This window comes from Oncorhynchus nerka, linkage group LG18 (assembly GCF_034236695.1).
Source record: "Oncorhynchus nerka isolate Pitt River linkage group LG18, Oner_Uvic_2.0, whole genome shotgun sequence".
In the NCBI taxonomy this organism is placed as follows: Eukaryota; Metazoa; Chordata; class Actinopteri; order Salmoniformes; family Salmonidae; genus Oncorhynchus; species Oncorhynchus nerka.
In genome coordinates, this window is record NC_088413.1 from 63,744,293 (window position 1) to 63,769,187 (window position 24,895).

The 24,895-nt window shown below is 42.7% G+C and overlaps 1 protein-coding gene across 2 annotated transcripts in view; it reads right to left on the bottom strand.

Moving 5' to 3' along the window:
- Nucleotides 1-341: 341 nt before the first annotated feature.
- The window catches only part of LOC115146324 (serine/threonine-protein kinase D3-like), a 70,565-nt gene continuing 46,011 nt past the window's right edge, over nt 342-24,895 (bottom strand). For both annotated transcript variants that reach the window (XM_029688338.2, XM_029688337.2), the window contains exons 4-18: nt 22,176-22,307; nt 19,554-19,717; nt 18,551-18,740; nt 18,338-18,415; nt 18,057-18,237; nt 17,620-17,821; nt 14,739-15,015; nt 13,011-13,066; nt 12,590-12,662; nt 11,164-11,270; nt 4,210-4,371; nt 3,436-3,534; nt 3,062-3,329; nt 2,412-2,497; nt 342-2,266 (exon numbers count right to left, since the gene is read on the bottom strand). In XM_029688338.2, the coding sequence (XP_029544198.1) occupies nt 2,093-2,266; nt 2,412-2,497; nt 3,062-3,329; nt 3,436-3,534; nt 4,210-4,371; nt 11,164-11,270; nt 12,590-12,662; nt 13,011-13,066; nt 14,739-15,015; nt 17,620-17,821; nt 18,057-18,237; nt 18,338-18,415; nt 18,551-18,740; nt 19,554-19,717; nt 22,176-22,307 (2,249 nt within the window). In that variant the 3' untranslated portion in view covers nt 342-2,092. The remainder of the gene's footprint in view (nt 2,267-2,411; nt 2,498-3,061; nt 3,330-3,435; nt 3,535-4,209; nt 4,372-11,163; nt 11,271-12,589; nt 12,663-13,010; nt 13,067-14,738; nt 15,016-17,619; nt 17,822-18,056; nt 18,238-18,337; nt 18,416-18,550; nt 18,741-19,553; nt 19,718-22,175; nt 22,308-24,895) is intronic.

The following is a 24,895-nucleotide window of genomic DNA, read 5'->3' on the forward strand; positions in this document are numbered from 1 at the left end:
ATGTCCTAACCAACTTGCCAAAACTATAATTTGTTAACAAGAAATTTGTAGTGGTTGACAAACAAGTTTTAATGACTCCAACCTAAGTGTATGTAAACTTCCGACTTCAACTGTAGCATCTTATGAACAAATGCTTGATAGGATTACTGATAGAAACAAGTTGTCTGGATTTCATGCACAATGTTTTAATGCTGTACAATGTTGTTTTTCTTCTTCTGTTTGTAAAAAAAAAATACAACTTTAATAACCTTTTGTTGTTGATTAAACTGAGAAATTAGATTAGATTTGAAGGTTGGAGAAATCTAGTTTTGACACACACAAACTGATAATCAATAGGTATGTAAAGGAGTAGAGTTTTATTAAATGTGTATGTACTAAAATATACAAAACACTGACACCTGCCAATCCAGCGGCAACACAGACAAGAACAGGAAAATACAAATAGATCCACCTTCATTCTCCCAGAATAACGACCAGTAGAACCTGAACCAGGATTTATCCTCCTGGACACAGGCGTTGAAATGTAGTTAATGGTCGTCAAATCAAAATGTAATTATGGGTGAAACATGCTTTGGTAACCTTGGGGGAGACATAAAGCAGTCAAAAGCAGTACAGGAATGTTCATTGAGAAACCATCAGTGCACTGCACTGACATTCCAGAATTAGGGCTGTATTCACTGTGATATTCAAGATCAACTCCATGAAAGTAGAAGATGTAGAGAAACACAATAGATGCTCACAATAGGCTATTCTTTCCAAACACTCACCAATGAGTAAAATGTGTTTCTCATCTCTCCGTTTGCTTCACAAATTCAAATGAACGGATAGAACAATGTTGTATACCTTGCACCCATGCATGGTATTGGCATGATGGAGCCCTTGTAATGAAGGCTTGGCCCCTCATGATAAACCCCGTAGTAAGACCATTTCTCAGTCCCTCCTATTCAGCTGGCATAGCCTGATACAAGGACCTGGAGTGGCCTTGGTTCAACCAAGTCTCTTTCACATACAGTAGACAGCTACTGTAATACCTTGAAGGTGTGGTAGTCCCATCACCAGTCTTGCTTTCAACCCTGCATGGAATGTACGTAGTAAATCCATTTCGTCAATGAAGTAGAGTGAGCCACAATGATAAGACTGTCAATATAAAAAACGATTAGTTATTTGGTCATGGGCTGTGAAAAAACAGGAAAATGGAACATCAATAATATCAACGAGTTGGAGTCTTTTGATTTTAAATTGACTTGCTTATTTGATAGGTGTTCTACTAACAGCTTTGTATTGCAGCCCTTTTCACAAACTTCATACTACTCACCTACTGTAGGAATTACTGTATCAAGCTCTTACCACAAACGTCAAGTTGAGACGCAGTCAACCATTTCTGTCCTTTGGTAGTTTTCTCCAAGGAACCTGATGTAGCAGCGCTAACTTTTCAACTTCAAATTGTTAGGGTGGATGGTAGTATAGTGCAAAAAATGTACCCCCATTAGTCAAATATAACATACACATGAGAGTTCCAGTTTCATACCGTCAAAGGACTTTAAAAAACAATATTGGTATAAGCACAAAGTTATGTTTGCAAATACCTAAGCATTCCAATCTTTCTGTGGATACAAATCCCTTGTAAAAAGTGCCCTTTAAGCTCACTGTGTAAGCCCTTCACAGGTAGAATAGCATACCATTACTTTCACTCCCTATGTTGAGGAAATTGTATTTCTTAATTGTCATTTGCCTTGCAATAATGATGCATTTCCTTAAAGGAGCAATGAAATTAAGCTTCATCATAGAATGATTCTACAACATAAAAAAAAAAAAAAGTCATGTAAAAAAGTCCTTCACCCAACGTTTTTGGTTACACTGCCGTGTCAGAGTCAGACGCCTCCACAGTGCCACCTGTCTGTTCCCTGTGGCAGTGTCTAACCATAGTGTCTTGGGTCAGAATGTCTCCCTGTCACACAGCCCCTGCACATGGGTGTCTGATCCTTTCCCAACCATTTTTAAATGGAATGCTTCCAAAGGTCCATAACCTGCAGAGGTTCCTATGGTTTTCCTCTTGACGACACCTGTAGCCTGTAACATGTCCTACAGGCCACTAGGGGTCCTCCTCCATATCGTCCAGGTTGGGTGCCATGATGAAGTGTTTTGGGTGGATCAGGCTGTGCTCGTCTGCATGCTCCTCCCAACGCCCATCATCACTCTCGTGAGTGATGTAACGCTCGCCACGCCGTGTTTCAAACTCCCTGAGGTCCAGCCATGTCTGGTAGTCCTGAAAGAGAGAGAGGAACAGGAGTTCTAGCAGGGATCCAATACAATGTCTGCCCTTTTCTAAGTCACATTATGAAACGTGTGGAAATGTTTTGTTAGATGTGGCTATGCACTGCTTACAGTATAATTAGGCTAATATTTATTACCTGTAGCCAAGGATGGCTGAGAGACTTGTCCACACTGTACCGCTTCCTCATCTTCACTTGTAGGAGGTTATTAATGAGATCAGTAGCTGTGAGAGGAATAGAGATGTAATGTTAGTCTCCAATTGAGGTAGACATGCAACATCAGTGCTGTCTCTCTACCCACACGTCTACCAGCGTGGGTTTCAGACCCTGTGGCTCCTTGACTTGTGTGGTTTACATGATTCACCGACAAATCTCCCTGCAGCCCCATCTAAATATCCCCCACATAGGCCTACACTACTGTATATTAGAAATCATAGTTCAACTTGGTGGGGGGGGCAGGACCGAGTTTGCAAAACACTTGTCCTACAGCAGGAAATGTGAATTATTATGTGGATTATAATTAATGGACATTTTTATAGTGGTTGATACATTTTTTTGTAAGGGAAAATCAAGTCAGAAATGTCAAAGTGGAAAATACAAACTCTAGCAGCCTTTTTAAACCTCAAATACACTCGTTTTACATTTCATGCATTGCAGGAAAGTTCTCCTGCATCAGGGCGATCAAATTACATCTGTAGTTACATTACACACTATACAGAGATGTGTGTCATCACTTAGCATTCATGCATTTAAATATTATTAAACAGCCTGCCTTCCTTCCTTCCTACCTTCTGCAGAGATCTCCTTCCATGGCTGGGGTGGGTACATGAAGGCAGCGTTCTGGATCTGATCGTTAATGTCCTCGTCCTCGTTGAAGGGGAAGGTGCCACTAAGGCTGACGTAAATGATGACCCCCACTGACCACATGTCCAAGGAGCGGTTGTAGCCCTTACTACGCAGCACCTCTGGGGCCAGGTAGGCTGGGGTACCCACCACCGAACGCCTGAACGACTTCTCACCAATGATACGGGCAAAGCCAAAGTCACACAGTTTAACCTGCCAGGACAAAAACAAACACACACATGAGAATGCTACATTGTCTCCTCCACACATTTTAAACACATGCAATAAATATTTTACTAGAAAGATTACTGGTTGTTACCTGAGGGAAGGGTTCTGCTGAGGCCAGCAGCACATTCTCAGGCTTCAGGTCACAGTGGACGATATTCTTGAAATGCAGATGTCTCAAAGCCACCAGGATCTGTTACAGAACATCGCCCAAAGCCCATGGGGTTAGCTATATCAAACCACATCATACCACACAATGACCCATTCATACAACCTTATGGACTCACTCATAAAATATAAATAATGGGATTTGCATGAGTATTTTAGTAGTTAACTAAGCTATTTCTAGGTTGGTCACTTTCTTAGGTTCCATATGGAGACATGATCTCATCTCTGCTGTAGTGTAAGTATAAACTGTAGTTGCTACCGCTGCAAGCATGTTTAGCTGAGGTCCTCTAAACACTCCACACTGCTGCCCGACTCCTGACTTTGACAAAGTCCTGATAAACCACATCAGAGCCATGCCTAATGGACCAGCTCGTGTTTGGCCCCGGGGCCCCTCTCTTCTAATTAGCCCACAGACCAGAGCAGAGCAGCACACCACTATGCCACCGCAGGCTGTAATCCACCGGGAGGGACACGGCGATGATGCCATCCAGACCAGCGCTCCCCGTAAACAATCCCCCCCATATCCACACACCGCAAGAATAAATAGGCCCGGGGTTGAGTCTACTACAGATTATATAGAGAAAGGGAGAGGGAGGAAAAGAGGGAGAAAGAAAGTGAGCAAGGACAGAGAGATAGAGGGGGAGTTAGAGATGAGATAAGAGAAAAGTAGAGCAAGCAAGAATGGGAGAAGGAGACAGACCTGTGTGACCAGGAACTTGGTGATGCGTTCTGGGAGCTTGCTCTTCTCACTGGACAGGATCATCTCCAACATGTCTCCATGGAGCTTCTCCATGACAACAAACACCCTCTCTGGCGTCTCGAACATACACTCCAGGTTGACGATGCCAGGATGGTGAAGGTTCTAAACGAGGGAACCTCAGAGTCAACATTCTATCCTGTGCCATATTTCAGTTTCACCGTTCGAAACTCAGCAAGAATGACTACTGTATTAAAAACAAAAAACAGTGTTAAGTGAGAAGTAGGGATTTGTCTGAAGCCAAAAAAGCAAGCAAATACACATGAGCACCACAATGCCTTCTTCACCCATGCTCTACCAAGGTTTTCCAGCACACAGCTTTGACCTACTACAGTAGTTACGTTGGTCTATTGTACTTCAAACTATGTGTAGGAAAGTCGCTTAGGATTCAAACCTTCTCAAACAGCCTAATTCATACTCTTAGAGGAGGTGCTCCTACAATAATGTGATTTGTACCACATACAATTTAAAGTATTGGATTCTTCACACACCATACTAATCCCAGTCCGCTACCTTTTCAATCGTTTTAAAATGGTATGAAAGCATACTTGGGCAAGTTGTTATGCTTGTAGTAATGTGATGCCTGCCTGTATTTCCTTAAACCTTTATTTTATCACAACAGTTGTTGTGTTTGAGCACAGTCACTCATATATAGAGGTCTATAAAGCCTGTCTGCATTCCTGATTTCTGTCACCGTTAGCTTACCTGTGTAATATTTACATAAGCTCAGAAACACTTGTTCTGCAAACATGGTTCAGTTTTATCAATTGCCGTGCTGATCAATGAGCAGGTTATTACCTCTGTCAAATGACTATGTACCTTAAAGTTGTATGTATTTGTATTTATTTTTTGCAATAAAGATGGTGACGCTACAATAATACACATTTACAATAGGCCAATTTCTAAATATACATACAGCCCAATGAGATACAGTGCATTCGAAAAGTATTCAGACCCCTTGACTATTTCCACATTTTGTTACATTACAGCCTTATTCTAAAGTTGATCAAATAATTTTCCTTCATCAATCTACACACTATACCCAATAATAACAAAGCAAAAACTGTTTTTTTTAAATGTTTGCAAATGTATTAGAAAAAAAAAATGAAATACAGAAACATTTACATAAGTATTCAGACCATTTACTCAGTACTGTCCCGTTCTGTGAGCTTGTCCCGTTCTTGCTCCATGTCACAATAACAGTACTTATAGTTGACCGGGGCAGCTTTAGCAGGGAAGAAATTAGATTAACTGACTTATTGGAAAGGTAGCATGCTATCACTGAGCTCCAAGGCCATTCCAATGCCAATGTTTGTCTATGGAGATTGCATGGCTGTGTGCTTGATTTTATACAACTGTCAGCAACAGGTGTGGCTGAAATAGCAGAATCCACTAATTTGAAGGGGTGTCCACATACAGTACCAGTCAAAAGTTAGACACACCAACTCATTACAGTGTTTTTCTTATTTTTTACTATTTTCCACATTGTAGAATAATAGTGTAGACATCAAAATTATGGAATCATGTAGTAACCAAAAAAGTGTTAAACAAATCAAAGTATATTTTATATTTGAGGTTCTTCAAAGTAGCCACCCTTTCACTTGATGACAGCTTTGCACACTCTTGGTATTCTCTCAACCAATTTCATGATAGTCACCTGGAATGCATTTCAATTAACTGCCTTGTTAAAAGTCAATTTGTGGAATTTCTTTCCTTAATGCGTTTGAGCCAATCAGTTGTGTGGTGACAAGGTAGGGTTGGTATACATAAGATAGCCCTATTTGGTAAAAGACCAAAGTCCACATTATGGCAAGAACAGCTCAAATAAGCAAAGAGAAACAACAGTCCATTACTTTAAGACATGAAGGTCAGTCAATATCGAACATTTCAAGTTTCTTCAAGTTCAGTCGCAAAAAACGCCAAGCGCCATGATGAAACTGGCTCTCGTGAGGACCACCACAGGAAAGGAAGACCCAGAGTTACCTCTGCTGCAGAGGATAAGTTAGAGTTAACTGCACCTCAGATTGCAGCCCAAATAAATGCTTCACGGAGTTCAAGTAACTGACATCTCAACATCAACTGTTCAAAGGAGACTGCGTGAATCAGGCCTTCGTGGTCAAATTGCTGCAAAGAAACCACTTCTAAAGGACACCAATAAGAAGAAGACACTTGCTTGGGCAAAGAAACACAAGCAATGGACATTAGACTGGTGGAAATCTGTCCTTTGAGACTTTTGGTTCCAACCGCAGTGTCTTCGTGAGAAGCAGAGTAGGTGAACGGATGATCTCCACATGTGTGGTTCCCACCGTGAAGCATGGAGGTGGTGGTGTGATGGTGAGGGGATGCTGGTGACATGGTCTGTGATTTATTTAGAACTCAAGGCACACTTAACCAGCATGACTACCACAGCATTCTGCAGTGATACGCCATTCCATCTGGTTTGCGCTTAGTGGGACTATCATTTTTTTTTCAACAGGACAATGACCTAAAACACACCTCCAGATTGTGTAAGGGCTATTTGACCAAGGAGAATGATGGAGTGCTGCATCAGATGACCTGGCTTCCACAATCACCCGACCTCAACCCAATTGAGACGGTTTGGGATGAGTTGGACCGCAGAGTGAAGGAAAAGCATCCAACAAGTGCTCAGCATTTGTGAGAACTCCTTCGAGACTGTTGGAAAAGCATTCCAGGTGAAGCTGGTTGAGAGAATGCCAAGAATTTGCAAAGCTACAAATCAAGGAAAAGCGTGGCTACTTCGGGCCCAAGAGTTCAATCTTGGTTTCATCAGACCAGAGAATCTTGTTTCTCATGGTCTGAGTCTTTAGGTGCCTTTTGGAAAACTCCAAGTGGACTGTCGTGTGCTTCCGTCTGGCCACTCTACCATAAAGGCCTAATTGGTGGAATGCTGCAGATATGGTTGTCCTTCTGGAAGGTTCTCCCATCTCCACAGAGGAACTCTAGAGCTCACCTCCCTGACCAAGGCCCTTCTTCCCCGATTACTCAGTTTGGTCAGGCGGCCAGCTCTAGGAAGTCTTTGTGGTTCCAAACTTCTTATATTTAAGAATGATGGAAGCTACTGTGTTCTTGGGGACCAGCAATGCTGCAAAAATGTGTTGGTACCCTTCCCCAGATCTGTGTCAACACAATCCTGTATCGGAGCTCTACGGACAATTCCTTTGACCTCACAGCTTAGTTTTTGCTCTGACATGCACTGTCAACTGTGGGACCTTTTATAGACAGGTGTGAGCCTTTCCAAATCATGCCTACTCAATTGAATTTACCACAGGTGGTCTCCAAAAAAGTTGTATAAACATCTCAAGGATGATCAATGAAAACAGGATGCACCTAAGCTGAATTTCGAGCCTCATAGCAAAATGTATGTATATTTATGTAAATAAGGTATGTGTTTTTTATACATTTGCTAAAAAAAATTAAAACCTGTTTTTGATTTGTCATTATGGGGTATTGTGTGTAGATTTCTGAGGAAATTGTTTTATTTAATCCCTTTTAGAATAAGGCTGTAACGTAACAAAATTTGGAAAAAGTCAAGTGGTCTGAATACTTTCCGAAGGCACTGTATATAAGGAAATCAGTCAATTGAAATAAATGAATTAGAACCTTATCTATGGATTTCAAATGACTGGGCAAGGACGCAGCCATGGGTGGGCCAATCAGATTGAAGTTTTCCCCACAAAATGGCTTGATTACAGACAGAAATACTCCTCAGCACCACTCAGACAATCCCGCAGGTAAAGAAGCAGGATGTGGAGGTCCTGGGCTGGTGTGGTTACACGTGGTCTGCAGCTGTGAGGCCAGTTGGAAATGCTGCCATACTCTCTAAAAACGACATTGGAATCAACTTATGAGAGAGAAATTATGAAATTATCTGGTAACAGCTCTGGTGGGCATTCCTGCAGTCAGCATGCCAATTGTATGCTCCCTCAAAACTTGAGCCATCTGTGGCATTGTGCTGTCAATTGGAGGTATACCTGTGGATGTATTTCAAGGCCTACCTTCAAACTCAGTGTGTCTTTGCATGGGAAAATCTGAAGAAATCAGCCAAGGCCTTGTGGACCTCCACAAGTCTGGTTCATCCTTGGGAGCAATTTACAAACGTCTGAAGGTACCACGTTCATCTGTACAAACAATAGTACGCAAGTGTAAATTCCAATGGGACCACGCAGCCGCCAAACCACTCAGGAAGGAGACGCGCTCTGTCTCCTAGAGATGAACGTACCTTGGTGCGAAAAGTGCAATCCCAGAACAGCAGCAAAGGACCTTGTGAAGATGCTGGAGAAAACAGGTACAAAAGTATCTATATCCACAGTAAAACGAGTCCTATATCAACATAAGCTGAAATGCCTCTCAGCAAGGAAGAAGACACTGCTCCAAAACCGACATAAAAAAGCCAGACTACGGTTTGCAACTTCCCATGGGGACAAAGATCGTACTTTTTTGAGAAATGTCCTCTGGTCTGATGAAACAAAAATAGAACTGTTTGGCCATAATGACCATCGTTATGTTTGGAGGAAAAAGAGGGAGGCTTGCAAGCCTTAGAACACTGTCCCAACTGTGAAGCACTGGGGTGGCAGCATCATGTTGTGGGGGTGCTTTGCTACAGGAGGGACTGGTGCACTTCACAAAATAGATGGCATCAAAATTATGTGGATATATTGAAGCAACATCTCAAGACATCAGTCAGGAAGTTAAAACTTGGTCGTAAATGCGTCTTCCAAATGGACAATGACCCCAACCATACTTCCAAAGTTGTGGCAAAATGGCTTAAGGACAACAAAGTCAAGGTATTGGAGTAGCCATCAAAAAGCCCTGACCTCAATCCTATTGAAAATTTGTGAGCAGAACTGAGCTTCCCACAACTTATTGTGGGAAGCTTGTGGAAGGCTACCTGAAAACTTTGACCTAAGTTAAATAATTTAAAGTCAATGCTACCAAATACTAATAGAGTGTATGTGAACTTCTGACACACTGGGAATGTGATGAAAGAAATAAAAGCTGAAAGAAATCATTCTCTCTAGTATTATTCTGACATTTCACATTCTTAAAATAAAGTGGTGATCCTAACTGACATTGGACGGGGAATTTTTACTTGGATTAAATGTCAGGAATTGAGAAAAACTGAGTTTAAATGTATTTGGCTAAGATGTATGTAAACTTCCAACTTCAACTGTATATATCATTTTAATAGGGCCCCGTTTCCCAAACACATCTTAAGGCTAACTTCATCGTTAGAACCTTCGTAGACACATCGTTAAATCACTGAGCTGTTTCCCAAAACCACCATTACTACAGTTGCACTTAAAAACACTTGTTATTTACCGACTGCCTCAGACCACTTATAGAACAGCTAACCGGGTCTTTACATGCTTTGTTGCTCTTCCTCTTCACTTTATAAACAGAAGATCTCCGCTAAACATAGAATCAAGTTGTCTCTCTGTGACTGCCAATAACATATGTGAGAACTCCTTCAAGACTGTTGGAAGAGCATTCCTCATGAAGCTGGTTGAGAGAATGCCAAGAGTGTGCAAAGCTGTCATCAAGGCAAAGGGTGGCTACTTTGAAGAATCCATGTGTTATTTTGTGAAGAATGATTCCATGTGTGTTATTTCATAGTTTTGATGTCTTCACTATTATTCTACAATGTAGAAAATAGTAAAAATAAAAACACCTGAATGAGTAGGTGTGTCAACTTTTGAATGGTACTGTACACGTTCCTAAAAATACATATATTCACCGTTCATTTAGAACCTAAAATTACCCTAACTTCAATGTCTGAAAAATACGTAAATTTGCTTACTTTGTTCAAATTTTTGGTAACATACTGAAAAGTAACTTGACACTGATGATCAGTCAGCGCAAATGTTGATTATGGCATGAAGAAGGCATGATCGATGACAAAGGAGGCAGTGTACTGAATTAATGCATCATACGGTAAGAGCTTGAGTTTGTCCTGGATACTCTAACAGCGACGTCTCGGTCTCGTGTGTTGATCTAGCTAATTGTGTTCACTTACTACAATGCACAGCCGATGCGCTACTTGCATGTGCATTGGCCGGGTTTAGATTCAGCAGCTAGCAAGACAATTTGTGTTGTGAGAGGCTTGGTTGGGGAAATGTAGCTTAGCTAGCAGTTGTTTGTGCTGAAACTGACATCTGGCTGCACATGATGCTAGCTAGCCAGTTTGACAGTAACATGCCTGAGTAGCGTGGCAGTTTCCCAGTTATCAGCGTTTCCCAAAGTTCAAAAAGTTAGATGTTGACAAACTTTACTTAGCTAGCCAGCCAGCCAGCTTTGCTTTATGGAAGAATGTAGCTAGCTATGATATATTATCAACATTGCGTTATGGTCTACGATCTATAAAGCTATGTTACAGTCCCGTTGGCGTGTACCTGTAGCTACTGGCTAGTTGGCTAGCTAACAGGCTATAGCAGCGGGGACGTTTGCTAGCTTACTTATTTGTGGTCCGATTTAGTTTAAATATACCTAGCTAGCTAGCTTTCTTTGCTTGTAGCTTGCTTCTCATCTGACTGGTGTTCGCTAGCTAGCTGCTGCTGTTGCGCAGCAACCGAGTTGCTGGTCCCGGTTTTAGAAATCTGAGATTCGGAAAATATATTAGCACATCGTTGGTTCAATATATTGGCACGTGAGAGCGATAAATTATACATTTAATTAAAACTTTTGCCATACAAACGCATTCAGTCCGAAAGGTGTCAAGTCTAATGTTCTCTTTATGGACGCTGTAATCAGACGCCTAGATATTGAGCTAGGCTTGGGCAAGACATTTTATTTTGCGAACGACTGTTAAAAATCCGGTATGTGGTTCTCGGTAGCTTCAATCAATCCCTAATACATTCGGGCTATAATACATCTTGTTACCTGGAGAATGGCCACTTCATTCCTCAGTTGGCTCTCCTGCTTGGTAGGGAACCTCATTTTGTCAATCACCTTGATGGCAACATCTCTTCCAGTCTTTCTGTGTTTCCCTGCCAACAGAAATAAATAAGTATGTAACAGTGTACATACACTATATATATATATATTTTAAAAAGTATTTGGACACCCGTTGTTGACAGGTGTAAAAATAATCAAGCACACAGCCATGTAAAAATCTCCTTAGACAAACACGGGCAATAAAATGGCATTACTGAACAGCTCAGTGACTTTAAACGTGGCACCATCATAGGATGCCACCTGTTCAACAAGTCAGTTCGTCAAATTTCTGCCCTGTGAGAGCTGCCTCTGTCAACTGTAAGTGCTGTTATTATGAAGTGGAAACATCTAGGAGCAACAACGGCTCATCAACAAAGTGGTAGGCCACACAAGCTCACAGAACGGGACCGCCGAGTGGTGAAGCATGTAAAAATCGTCTGTCTTCAGTTGCAACACTCATTACTGAGTTCCAAACTGCCTCTGGAAGCAACGTCAGCACAATAACTGTTTGTCAGGAGCTTCATGAAATGGGTTTCCATGGCTGAGCGCAAGCCTAAGATTACCATGTGCAATGCTAAGTGTCAGCTGGAGTGGTGTAAAGCTCACCGCCATTGGACTCTGGAGCAGTGGAAACACGCTCTCTGGAGTGATGAATCACGGTTCACCATCTGGCAGTCCAACGGACGAATCTGGGTTTGGCGGATGCCAGGAGAACGCTACCTGCCCGAATGCATAGTGCAAACTGTAAAGTTTGATAGAAATGGTAGATAATAGATAATGGTCTAGGGCTGTTTTTCATGATTCGGGTTAGCCCACTTAGTTCCAGTGAGGGGAAATCTTAACGCTACAGCATACAATGACATTGTAGACTTTTCTATGCTTCCAACTTTGTGGCAAATGTTTTTGGAAGTTCCTTTCTTGTTTCAGCATGACAATGCCTCCGTGAACAAATCGAGGTCCATACAGAAACAGTTGGTTGAGATCGGTGTGGAAGAACTTGACTGGTCCGCACAGAGCCCTGACCTCAACCCCATCGAACACCTTTGCGATGAATTGGAACGCAGACTGTCATCCAGGCCTAATCGCCCAACATCAGTGCCTGACCTCACCAATGCTCTTGTGGCTGAATGGATGCATGTCCCAAATGCAATGTTCCAACATTTAATGGATAGCCTTCCCAGAACAGTGGAGGCTGTTATAGCAGCAAAAGGGGACTAACCCCATATTAATGGCCATGATTTTGGAATGAGATGTTCGACGAGCAGGTGTCCACATACTTTTGGTCATGTAGTGTATATATAGTATCATAAAGATAGATATGTTTGGGTTGAGAGAATACAATTAATCAAAACATGGATATCCAGGCACATACCTCCATACACAATCCCAAACTGACCAGATCCTAGAACCTCGTCAGAGAAGATCTGGTACACAGAGCTGATATCCTACAGAGTGGAAAACGCTTTAGTATTACTAAAGTTTATTACATCTATTAGTAAAGGGTAATGCTAGTGCTAATACACAGCTATATGTTTACACTGCTATATCAGATGCCAAATGGGTCACTTTCACTCAATGCAGAAGTATAGCACACACAAATATCACCATTTCCTATAACAAGGGTATCTGTGACTTCCTTAATGGCTTTTTAAATATATATATTTTTTTCATACAGTTTACATGTTACGTTTAATGGTCAATGAAGAATGCAGAAGTAAAAGAGGAAATGTATGACTGCACACACACATACAGAGAAATTGGGCAAGATTGTCCGTAAAAGTGACCATACTCACCACATTCTCCTTTATCTGGCAGTTCGACACAGATATGCTGACAGACAACTCCTGTTCTGGTGGAGGAAACAAAAGTTTTCACTATAAACAGTACAAATGCAGAAAGTACTCAATGTATCCCTAACTTATCAAAAACAGAGATACATTTCTCACGTTTTCACGTCCTTAAAGCCTATCACAGCTGCTTGGACTACACACAGCAGATACAATAATGACCCTTTCAAATTGATTAGGAAAGATATGTGTTATTGAACAGCATAACTATGTGTTGCATTTCATAGTAAAGTGTTATGGGAGCCTCCCTGAGGCCAATATTCAGTCATAGGGTTTCAAAGTCCTGTTTTACCACACAGTGGAGCCGCGGTCTAAGGCACTGCATCTCAGTGCTTGAGGCGTCACTACAGACACCCTGGTTTGAATCAAGGCTGTATCACAACCGGCTGTGATTGGGAGTACCATAGGGCGATGCACAGCGTCGTCCGGGTTTGGCCGGTGTAGGCCGTCATTGCAAATAAGAATTTGTTCTTAACGGACTTGCCTTGTTAAATAAAGGTGAAATAAAATGAATGAAAAATAATCTTATGATCAACAATGTGTCCTCCTGTATTTGTCATTGAGTAAGACGCATAGTATAGCACTATTGGGCACGAGGCTGAGTCTCTGCAGCTTGTTATTTCAGGGTGGTTGGATAGCGATGGGTAATAAAATGGTGGGCCTCATCTGTTTGGCATTATCACCCTCACCATCTATCTGATTTACACCACAATTCATGGCCAGATAAATGACCTCCAGGGGTTATTTAGACCTCATCTCCACTTTAAAACGTTAAAACCTGCCCTGGTGATTGTGGGCACTGAACCACAAGTGTGTTTATTTAATAACCTAAAGGTAAAAAAAATACCACTAATCTGATTCGGGCCATCTTCATTATTAGATTAAGGTGCATTACTGTATTGGATGTGATGGAAGAGGAAGGTGCATTTTAACACACACATATAATCCCCTGAATCTATGTCAGGTTTCAGGTGTTGCGCCATGTGCCCACAGGTGAGCAACAGGTTGAATGTGCCACCTTGACTCTATAGCCCCTAAGATCATCATAATTATTATAATCAAATTCATTAACATCCATCATCATAGGAGGGAAGAGGTAAACCATGGCTTCTCAATTCAAGGCTCTGTTGTGTCTGTAAGTAGTCATTTCTGGTGATGTTCCCTTGTGGCTCAGTTGGTGGAGAATGGCGCTTGTAATGCCAGGGTTGTGGGTTCAAATCCCACGGGGGACCAGCTACAAAAAAAACCGATGTACTCACTACTGTAAATCTCTCTGGATAAGAGTGTCTGCTAAATGACAAAAATGTCAAATGCCATTGTAGTTCTCAAAACAAGACTGCTTACTCACTTCAGAACATCACCTCACCTTTCTTGACCGTTAACTCAGGATTCAAGCATTTAATGGGGACTCTTTTGACCCACTGCACACATATAAAAATCAAACCACCAAACGACCACAATATGGGATTAGCCATTTTATGTGCATAAATAGTACTATTTCCATCGCTCACATAACCAAATTTCATACCACCTTTTCAGTGCTCGTGCCATTATCTACAATATGTCAAATATATGCCAATGCTACTTCCAATAGAAATAACTAATGTATACACACATGATCAGTAGCCTAAAGCAATGTCTCATGTTAACAGTAGAGAATGGTACTGTACTCACTGTGGTCCTTGCTCTGCCCGGTTGCGGTGGCCACACTGGGCTGGGGCGTGGCAGGCATCAGGGCCTGCCGGATGGCCTTCTCCCAGCCCTGGGCCACCTCCATGCCCACGCCTGAAGCTGCCAAAGCGGGGCTGTTGTAGTGGACCCCGTGGTTCTCCCCTACATAGTAGACCATGGTGGAGGTGATGATTTCAAAGCAGTGTGGGTTGCTGCTCTGGGCTAGGCTGCTAAAGTCGCTTGATTGTTCCACCTGCAGGATCTCTGAGAGAGGGATCTCCTGTGGGCCATGAGGGAAGGAGGGAGAGAGACACCAGGGTCATAACAGACACAAACAAAGAGAGCCATGCCATCACCGCTAGTGATTGGGGAGAGAGACACAGAAGACAAATACAACCATGATAGACATAGAAAATACCACAGCCTAGTGAACAGTCAAACTGAGAAAGACAAGTCACTGAATCAATCACTAGCAAGACAGAAAGTCAGATCAGATGTAAGCAGACACCAAATCCTTTGCAGAGTTCAGAGGTAACCGCTGAAAAATGCTCTAACGCTTAGCACGCGTACCAGAAAGAGTAACCCAAAGTTAGACCAAGTCCCTTCCCACAGTGTAGTGTATCCACAGCCCCTGCCTAGTGCACAGCCTCTGTCTGACAGACCCTTACAGAAGTGGCACGAGGGGCAGTTTGAGCACACTTTAAAAGTCCTCTTTCCCTCCAGCCTCACTGTCAAATGCAAATCAAAGAAGAAGAAGGAAGTCCCTAGCCAATAGGAGCCCCTGCAGTGCCTCGCCCCCATTGTCCCACCCCCCGTCTCCTCTGGGTCCCCTGAGGGCGGCTCACCACAGAGTATCAGATGAAGTGGTTAGTAGGGCCGGCCCACGTGAACCAGACCTGGGCCCATTGAAGAGAAGAGGCCCCATGATTACAAGGCAGGACACGAGAGCCCCATCTGAGCACGAGCCGTGCTGCCAGCCATTGAGACGCAAGACACAGTGACTACTGTTCCACAGACTATCAGACAACAAAAACCCGGTGCGGGGGGGTTGGGGAGAGGGATGGGGCGGGGGAGCTAGAGACTGAGTGAAGCCCCCTTACCCCCATAAAAGGGTTTTGGAAACCACAAGTACAGGGGTCTCATCTTCAAAAGAGAAGCCTATATGACTTCCAAATGTTGAAAATGGCAGTCATCTGATGCATCGACACACAACCAAAACCGCTAATCAGATGAATGGAGGTAGAGAGAGGAGAGGACAGCCACACGACAGGAGAACAAGAGAGAAGGAGAGAGAGAAAGTGGGGGAAAACACCCAAGACTCAGAGGCTACGGTAGATAACCTAATGTGACCACTGGCTCAATCTATGGAGCACACACTAGCAACAAATAAAACAGAACGACCCATATGACGAGATTTGAGAGAATGAGAAAGAACACATAGGCGAACAGCTAGTCTTCAATTAGTCTCCTGAGTGCTATGCTAAGTGGCAAGTTGATAATAAACGACCATATAAAGCTGCCTCTAAACACACCCTGAACGTCTCAATCCCAGCTGTATAAAAGACTGGGGTTTCCTCTCCACTGTTTCACTGCTGGGAAGATGGAGGGTGTGTCCGTCACAGCCGTAACACTCGGAGAGTGGAGCTTTAAAACAGAATAATATTAGACGACAGCCTGGCAATTAGGTGTCTACCTACACATACACACATTTTCTCTCTCTCACACACACACACACTGAATGTGCTACATCTCACAAAACAAAAGTCGTTAGAAACCATAGCACCATAAACACCCTCCCACTGCGTCACATCTCTCACCACAATCAGGGGAGGCGTCAGAGTAACACACCCACACCGAACGAGGCTGGGACAGGCTCACAGAGGCAAGACTGTACGGAACATGTGGAAACCTTTACACAGAGGGAACAAGGACTGCCTGGCTGCCTTAGTGCCAAGTGTCTAATTACACAGCTACGCCACTGGTGTCACCATGGAACTGTCACACACTCTCTGAAGCTGGAGTTATAGCATTTGGAAATCAATGTCAAAATGCATCAATCAAATGTATTCAAACTTGACAACAAAAGTTTATGGTGAAGGTTTGGTAAGACATTTGAAAGAGCATATCTTATGAGTGATGCAACTTGTTATAATGTATTGTATATAAAGTGGGGCAAAAAAGTATTTAGTCAGCCAGCAATTGTGCAAGTTCTCCCACTTAAAAAGATGAGAGAGGCCTGTAATTTTCATCATAGGTACACTTCAACTATGACAGACAAAATGAGAAAAAAAATCCAGAAAATCACATTGTAGGATTTTTAATGAATTTATTTGCAAATTATGGTGGAAAATAAGTATTTTTTTGCCCCACGGTATGTGTTGGACGTCCCTTTCAGGCAGATTTCCCCAGCAAAAACTCATAACATTTTCAGATACAAATACTGCTGATGACAACGTGGCCCTAGAAAAAAACTTTCACTCTGCGACTGTGGAGAAATGTCAGTGTACTGCCTGTAAAACCACAGGAGGCAGGCTGGGGGATTTTCTCTGTGTATTAATGGCCCACTGTAGTTTACAGTTGCGACACAGCAGCCCCCAGTCTTAGTCACACCATTACATACACCATTACATTGGGCAGGCCCTTTTAACACACTATACACCCAAGACAATAAAACACACACATGTGTATATGTATATATATATATGTTTTATTGTCAGCGTTTGGTTGAAACCATTTGGTTTTAGACAGTGTAAAGATTGAGAATTACTGATCTGTTTACGTTGTTCTGTGACATCAATGTAAATGCAGACTCTGGTGCCCATTTCATTCTGCCATGCCTCTGCCTCTGTCAGGTAATAGATGATATGTGGTGTTGCTCTCTCACCTTATAGAACTTTGCTCCAGTGTCATTCTGAAACAGGCTGAGGCTCTTGGTGTCCAACCTCCAGTAGTGTCTCTTCCTCAGGTTGTCTCTGCTGGTGTAGTGGACCATCCAGCCCTCCCTCACCATGGTGGAGCTCCTCCTCTTGGTCTGTTTGATGGACTGGACCACCCGCATCAGAGGGATGTTGCTGCTGGTGGATGGGCTGGGGACACACACACAGCACTTTTTATGAAAACATTTGTCACAAAGTGCTTAGCAGAAACCCGGGCCTGAGCGTGAGAAGAGCAAGCAGAAGCAACAATGGCAAGGAAGAAGGTCCATTGACACAGACCTGTTTGATAACTACATGGTCTATGTTTACACAACTATTACATAAGTTAAACTCCAAGTTAGCTGAAATATGTCCCAGTAATGTAAGGTGTCTTGCTATATAATACCTGATGGTCTTGATGGGCTCCTCGTCCTTCTCGCGGTCCAGAAAAGGAGAGTCCATATAGAACATCTTGTCGTCTGGGGTTGAAGGTTCGTCAGAGTCATCCAGTAGTCCTCTAGTGCTCTCCACATCACTACTGTCCACCTCCATGGTACTGTCAGAGTCAGGCCCTGGGCTGGCAGGCTCTGTGGACACACACAATCACACAAATATGAGTATGTCCCTCAGTTACATCTTACCATGATAAATGGACATGGAATGTGAAAATAGGACAGCAGAAATTACCTCCATTGAAGGAAACCTCGCCCAAGCAGTCTCTTGGTACCTTTGATGCACACCGCTTATGGCAATTGAATTTACAATCTGAAAAGAAAGTACAGAAAACATGGATTTAATAACACAACACGGAACTCTAGAGGGAGAAAGGTAAATAGGTCTAGGCTGATATGGACATAGAGACATACAGACAAACCGAGACGAAGGGAGGTGGCACCTCACCTCTGCACTGCATGCCCTGGCGGAAGAGGCCCTTGAGCAGGCGTTTGCAGTACTGGCAGATGGTTGGCCGTGTGTAGGTGTGGATGGCGAAGGTGTGAGGCACCTTGACTCGCCCCAGCACCATCTTCTCCATCCAGATGGGCCGGCCACTCCACGACAGGATCCTCTTCCCTGCCTCCTGGTGGCAGCGCTGTTGCAGGGAGAGATGGGAAGGAGGCAGGGAGTGAAATAAATAAATGAGAGAGGGAGGGAGAGGCAGATGGAGCAAGTGTGGTAACCACAGAATGTAGGGATGGAGAGATTTGTAGCCAGTGGGAGTGAGGGAGAGATAAAATAAACCAGGGAAGGAAGGAGATAGCAAAATAGGGAAGATGAGGGATGGAGGGACCAAAAAGGACCAAATACACAAACATGGGCTAGAATTTACAAGGGTTTCATTTAATTGGCCTAATTGTATGTATTTCATGGACCTTTCATAAGCGTTGGTCACCAAGGAGAATATTCCATCCAGCTAGCCTCAAACAAACACGTTTCATACGCTTAGGGGAGGCCATCATACCATCCAGTTAATCAAATTCAATTTGCTGTGTCTTTGTGGTGTTTCACATCAAGATAGTAAGATACTCCAATAGATTTGGCTGACAAACATAGACAATTGTTAAGAAACAACAAGACATGACCTTGTAGTTCATTTATTGCCAACTGACAAATATGTCTCAATCGGAATGACAGTTAGATTAAGTCAAAAGTGAACAACATTTTAAGCCAATCACATAGAACTGGTTAGTAACTGTACTGAAGGTTAAAATCCTATGGTACTTTCACAAGGGGCGTAGACGGACAATGTTGCCGCCTTGCAAGCAATGAACTGTGCTTGGGTGTAACTTTATAAGGGATTGTGTTTACATAGCCACTTTCACAGGGTCTTAAAGCTCTTTGTATTGTGCAGAATGTATCTTTACCACAGAACATCTCTCTACACCAATGGAAGCACAGGTCTTACCTCCTCCGGGAATACCACCGCATGTTCAGTGGGACCGGGGAGGGGCCGGGGGACTGAGAGCGAAGAGCCCGGCAGGGACACGTTGGACAGACGTCTCTTCCTCACCCCACTGCAGTTGTTGGGTATCTTAAAGGCGCAGCGCTTGTGGTAGTTCAACCCACAACCTGGAAGTACACAGTGGTCACTAATTACACATGAAGAACAAAACACATATTGTACAGTACAGGCTATACAGTGGTGGCCAAAGGTTTTGAGAATGACACAAATATCAATTTTCACAAAGTCTGCTGCCTCAGTTTGTATGATGGCAATTTGCATATACTCCAGAATGTTATGAAGAGTGATCAGATGAATTGCAAAGTCCCTCTTTGCCATGCAAATTAACTGAATCTCAAAATAACATTTACACTGCATTTCAGTCCTGCCACAAAAGGACCAGCTGACATCATGTCAGTGATTCTCTCGTTAACATAGGTGTGAGTATTGACGAGGACAAGGCTAGAGATCACTCTGTCATGCTGATCGAGTTTAAATAACAGACTGGAAGCTTCAAAATGAGGGTGGTGTTTGGAATCATTGTTCTTCCTCTGTCAACCATGGTTACCTGCAAGGAAACACGTGCCGTCATCATTGCTTTGCACAAAAAGGGATTCACAGGCAAGGATATTGCTGCCAGTAAGATTGCACCGAAATCAACCATTTATCGGATCATAAAGAACTTCAAGGAGAGCAGTTCAATTGTTGTGAAGAAGGCTTCAGGGCTCCCAAGAAAGTCCAGCAAGCGCCAGGACCGTGTCCTAAAGTTGATTCAGTTGCGGGATCGGGGCACCACCAGTACAGAGCTTGCTCATGAATGGCAGCAGGCAGGTGTGAGTGCATCTGCACGCACAGTGAGGCGAAGACTTTTGGAGGATGGCCTAGTGTCAAGAAGGGCAGCAAAGAAGCCACTTCTCTCCAAGAAAAACATCAGGGACAGACTGATATTCTGCAAAAGGTACAGGGATTGGACTGCTGAGGACTGGGGTAAAGTCATTTTCTCTGATGAATCCCCTTTCCGATTGTTTGGGGCATCCGGAAAAAATATTGTCCAGAGAAGATAAGGTGAGCGCTACCATCAGAGTCCTGTGTCATGCCAACAGTAAAGCATCCTGAGACCATTCATGTGTGGGGTTGCTTCTCAGCCAAGGGAGTGGGCTCACTCACAATTTTGCCTAAGAACACAGCCATGAATAAAGAATGGTACCAACACATCCTCCGAGAGCAACTTCTCCCAACCATCCAGGATCAGTTTGGTGACCCACAATGCCTTTTCCAGCATGATGGAGCACCTTGCCATAAGACAAAGTGATAACTAAGTGGCTCGGGGAACAAAACATCTGTATTTTAGGTCCATGGCCAGGAAACTCCCCAGACCTTAATCCCATTGAGAACTTGTGGCCAATCCTCAAGAGGCGAGTGGACAAACAAAAACCCACAAATTCTGACAAACTCCCAAGCATTGATTATGCAATAATGGGCTGCCATCAGTCAGGATGTGGCCCAGAAGTTAATTGACAGCATGCCAGGGCAGATTGCAGAGGTCTTGAAAAAGAAGGGTCAACACTGCAAATATTGACTCTGCATCAACTTCATGTAATTGTCAATAAAAGCCTTTGACACTTATGAAATGCTTGTAATTATAATTCAGTATTCCATAGTAACATCTGACAAAAATATATATAGACACTGAAGCAGCAAACTTTGTGGAAATTAATATTTGTGTCATTCTCAAAACATTTGGCCACGACTGTATGTAACAAACAGACTTTGGATGTCAGCGTTGGGCTTGATACTCAGCAACATTTCATACCCAGCCATTTGAGACATCTTAAGACATATTTGTGATGACATCTTGAGATATATTAACACGTCTTAGGAAGGAAACTAAGTAAATGAATACGGTAGGAAAGCACTACTTTGATTCTACCCACCAGCTTCATTCTCTTAAACGTCCACATGAGGGCTCTACATACAGTCATTTGATCTCATCCTTCCTCATAGAAAGCTTCAAATGCTTTTCAAAGACATAGCATGGAATAAAATAGATCTGATCCAATAGTCACAAATCACATGCAATTCTACATTCCACAATTCCACATTTAATTGCAATTTGACTAGGTATACCAGTCCAAATCTTTCATCCTATTGGAGCGCCTGTTGCATTCCTGTCCCGGCTGGCCCTGGGGCAGGTTGTGTTGTACTGAGGGACACGCTGGATCCATCAGAGAGGGTTAGAGTAGAGCAGCAGCACATGCTTTCTAAAGGGCCTTTGAAGGCTGAGTCCAACGCTTGGCATCAGCACACTGGGCTCAATTCAAACAGGCCAGGCCGGCCATCTCTACAAAGCCCTTCTTTAGTAATGAGAGGAAGTCACACACTCCACTGAGGCTTACTGCTGCACAGTGCTACCAGCCTTAATGTACCTCTCAGATTGGACCAAGAGAAGGGCATGCTTGATTTGTGTGTGTATGAGTGTACGAGTCGGGTAAACATTTGACACCTTGGCTTTCGGTTCACAGTGCACCCCAGCCTTGATGTGAGAGAGAGCTTGATGTGTGTGTGTGTGTATGCGTGTGTGCTTACCTTCACATTTGAGCCCCTGCCGGACGAGGCCCCATAGCATCTCCCCACAGTAGTCACAGAAGGTGGGGGCTTTGTATGAGTGGACATAGAGGGCATGGGGGCGGATCTGGAAGTCCTCTACTGTGGCTAAAGCTGCAATTCAGACACAACTTAAAAACAAGAACATGGCAAACAAAACTAAAGCTAAACAAATAAATTTCAAACACAAAAACCCTGAAACCAAATAATGAGAATGAGAAAAAATTAAATAATAATTAAACTTAACAAAAATATAAATGCAACAACTTCAAAGATTTTGCTGAGTTACAGTTCATATAAGGAAATCAGTCAATTGAAATACATTCATTAGGCCCTAATATATGGATTTAACATGACTGGGCAGGGGTGCAGCCATGGATGGGGAGCCAAGCCCAGCCAATCAGAATGGGTTTTTATCCACAAAAGGGCTTTATTACAGAGGATCCCAGACGATGCCGCAGTGAAGAAGCTGGATGTGGAGGTCCTGGGCTGGCATGGTCACACTTGGTCTGCGGCTGTGAGGCCGGTTGGACATACTGCCAAATTCTCTAAAATGACATTGGAGGTGGCTTATGGTAGAGAAATTAACATTAAATGATCTGGCAACAGCTTTGGTGGACATCCCTGCATTCAACATGCCAATTGCATGCTCCCTCAAAACTTGAGACGTCTGTGGCTCAGTGTTGTGTAACAAAACTGCACATTTTAGAATGGCCTTTTATTGTCCGTATAGTTAAGAGGTTTCGGGCTCCATTTTCGGCTGGTGCGACAACTGCACAAGTGCTAAACGCTCACTTGTTTTCAACTTCAGCATGTAAAAACTTGTGTTTTCCACCCGATTCACCAGGTTCAGAAATGTACCTGTCTAATATCAGCTCGCTTGCACTGATGTGGGCGGAGTGGCAACATTTGAGGTGTGTCCTTTAAGAACAACGAAAAGCAGGTCTTAGCGGTAACACGGTTGGTAATAGCATGGATTTTGTGAGCGGGAGCACAACCTATCCAGCCGTGACGCACAGTGCCCTTGAGCTAGTTAAAAAAATAAACAAGGGAGGAGTGACTGCTCCCAAACTTGATCTTTTAATAAAGCTTTGTTGATTAAGATTTATTTCAAAGCAGTCTCACGAGCCAAAACCTTCATTGATAGGCAAACAGAAAAACAGCCTTCATTGAGGCAGGGGAGGCTATAGGTCTCTACTTGGTTGATTTTTAATTAAATGAGACCCAAATGAGAAAAACCTTTTGTTCTTTATGTTTATAACTACAAGGGTTACAGGTACAAAAAACACATATCCTCTCTTGTTCCATAGCTTCTGACCAAGCTATTTACAAATATTATTGTTGTTTAAAAAAATTGATTGCTTATTTTTCATTTAATTTGTTTAAAAACCAGCTCGCATGCAATGGAATTTAGGAGCCGTCTGCTATTTCTGGAGAAGTGTGAATGCCATCTGTAAGATGGTTCCATTACGTTTTTTAAACATTATACTGTATTTGGGAAATTATCTTAATATTCTCTTTTTCAGATTCTGTGAAAAGTGTGGATGAGCGTAAAACCCTCCATTGTCTGCGTTGCCTTAATATTATATGCCTACAGGGAGAAATGATGGCGCCTGTGACTGTATTTAGACAGCCTATTTTAAACTAGTCGTTTCGATTAGAATTATTCACTCTCATTTTAGGCGTTATCAATAGTGAATTTAATCTTGCTTATTGACAATGTTTGGCATATCCATGGCTCAACCATAATGCAATTTATAGTAGGCTAGCCCCTATATCAGTGTAAATGCTATGTTTAACAATATATTTCCATATTGAAACCAAGCAATTACTTCGAACAATGTGGACTGAAAACATGTTCAACATATTTAGCAGAGATGGGATAGGCCTACATTTTGTTGTTTTGTTTCTGTATGTTTTAGTTATTTTATTTACCAAACTAGGCTATTATGGACTACACTGGAATTGATGACAACGCAGTACATAAAATACCATAAATACGCAACTTGAAGCAACCACATATTTAGCCAAGGAGCACGTTCGGATTGGCCAGTGAGGAGACACTGTTTATTCATCAAAACCCAGACTTTTCACGCCACCGCCAGCTACTGGGCCCATAATTCCTGAAGTCAAATCAGCAAAAATATTTCTGACAGCCCTGGACCTATAGCGCTATCGCAAAAATGTACCACTGCGTTAGTTTGTTAAAAAAGAGCCCTGAGTGTTCACTGTAATGTAAAGGAATTGTATGCTGTTTTGTCAGCCGATAATAGTCAGATGATTTACTGGACCATCAGCACTTGTGTTATTGGTATGTCTGTGTGCATAAAACAAACTATAACTCAGATCTAGGGAACAAACTGTTCACATAGAATGCATCCATATCAGAGAGTCTGACCTGGGAAGTAACTTAGAACAGGCAGTTATGTACAGTAAGAGATGCTGGAGGGGAAAGCTCTTCTGTTCCGAGGTCGTGGTTTCTCTCACTAGGGCTCAGTGCTATAACATCCCATTAACAGCTCAGTGCTATAACATCCCATTAACAGCTCAGTGCTATAACATCCCATTAACAGCTCAGTGCTATAACATCCCATTAACATCTCAGTGCTATAACATCCCATTAACAGCTCAGTGCTATAACATCCTATTAACAGCTCAGTGCTATAACATCCCATTAACATCTCAGTGCTATAACATCCCAT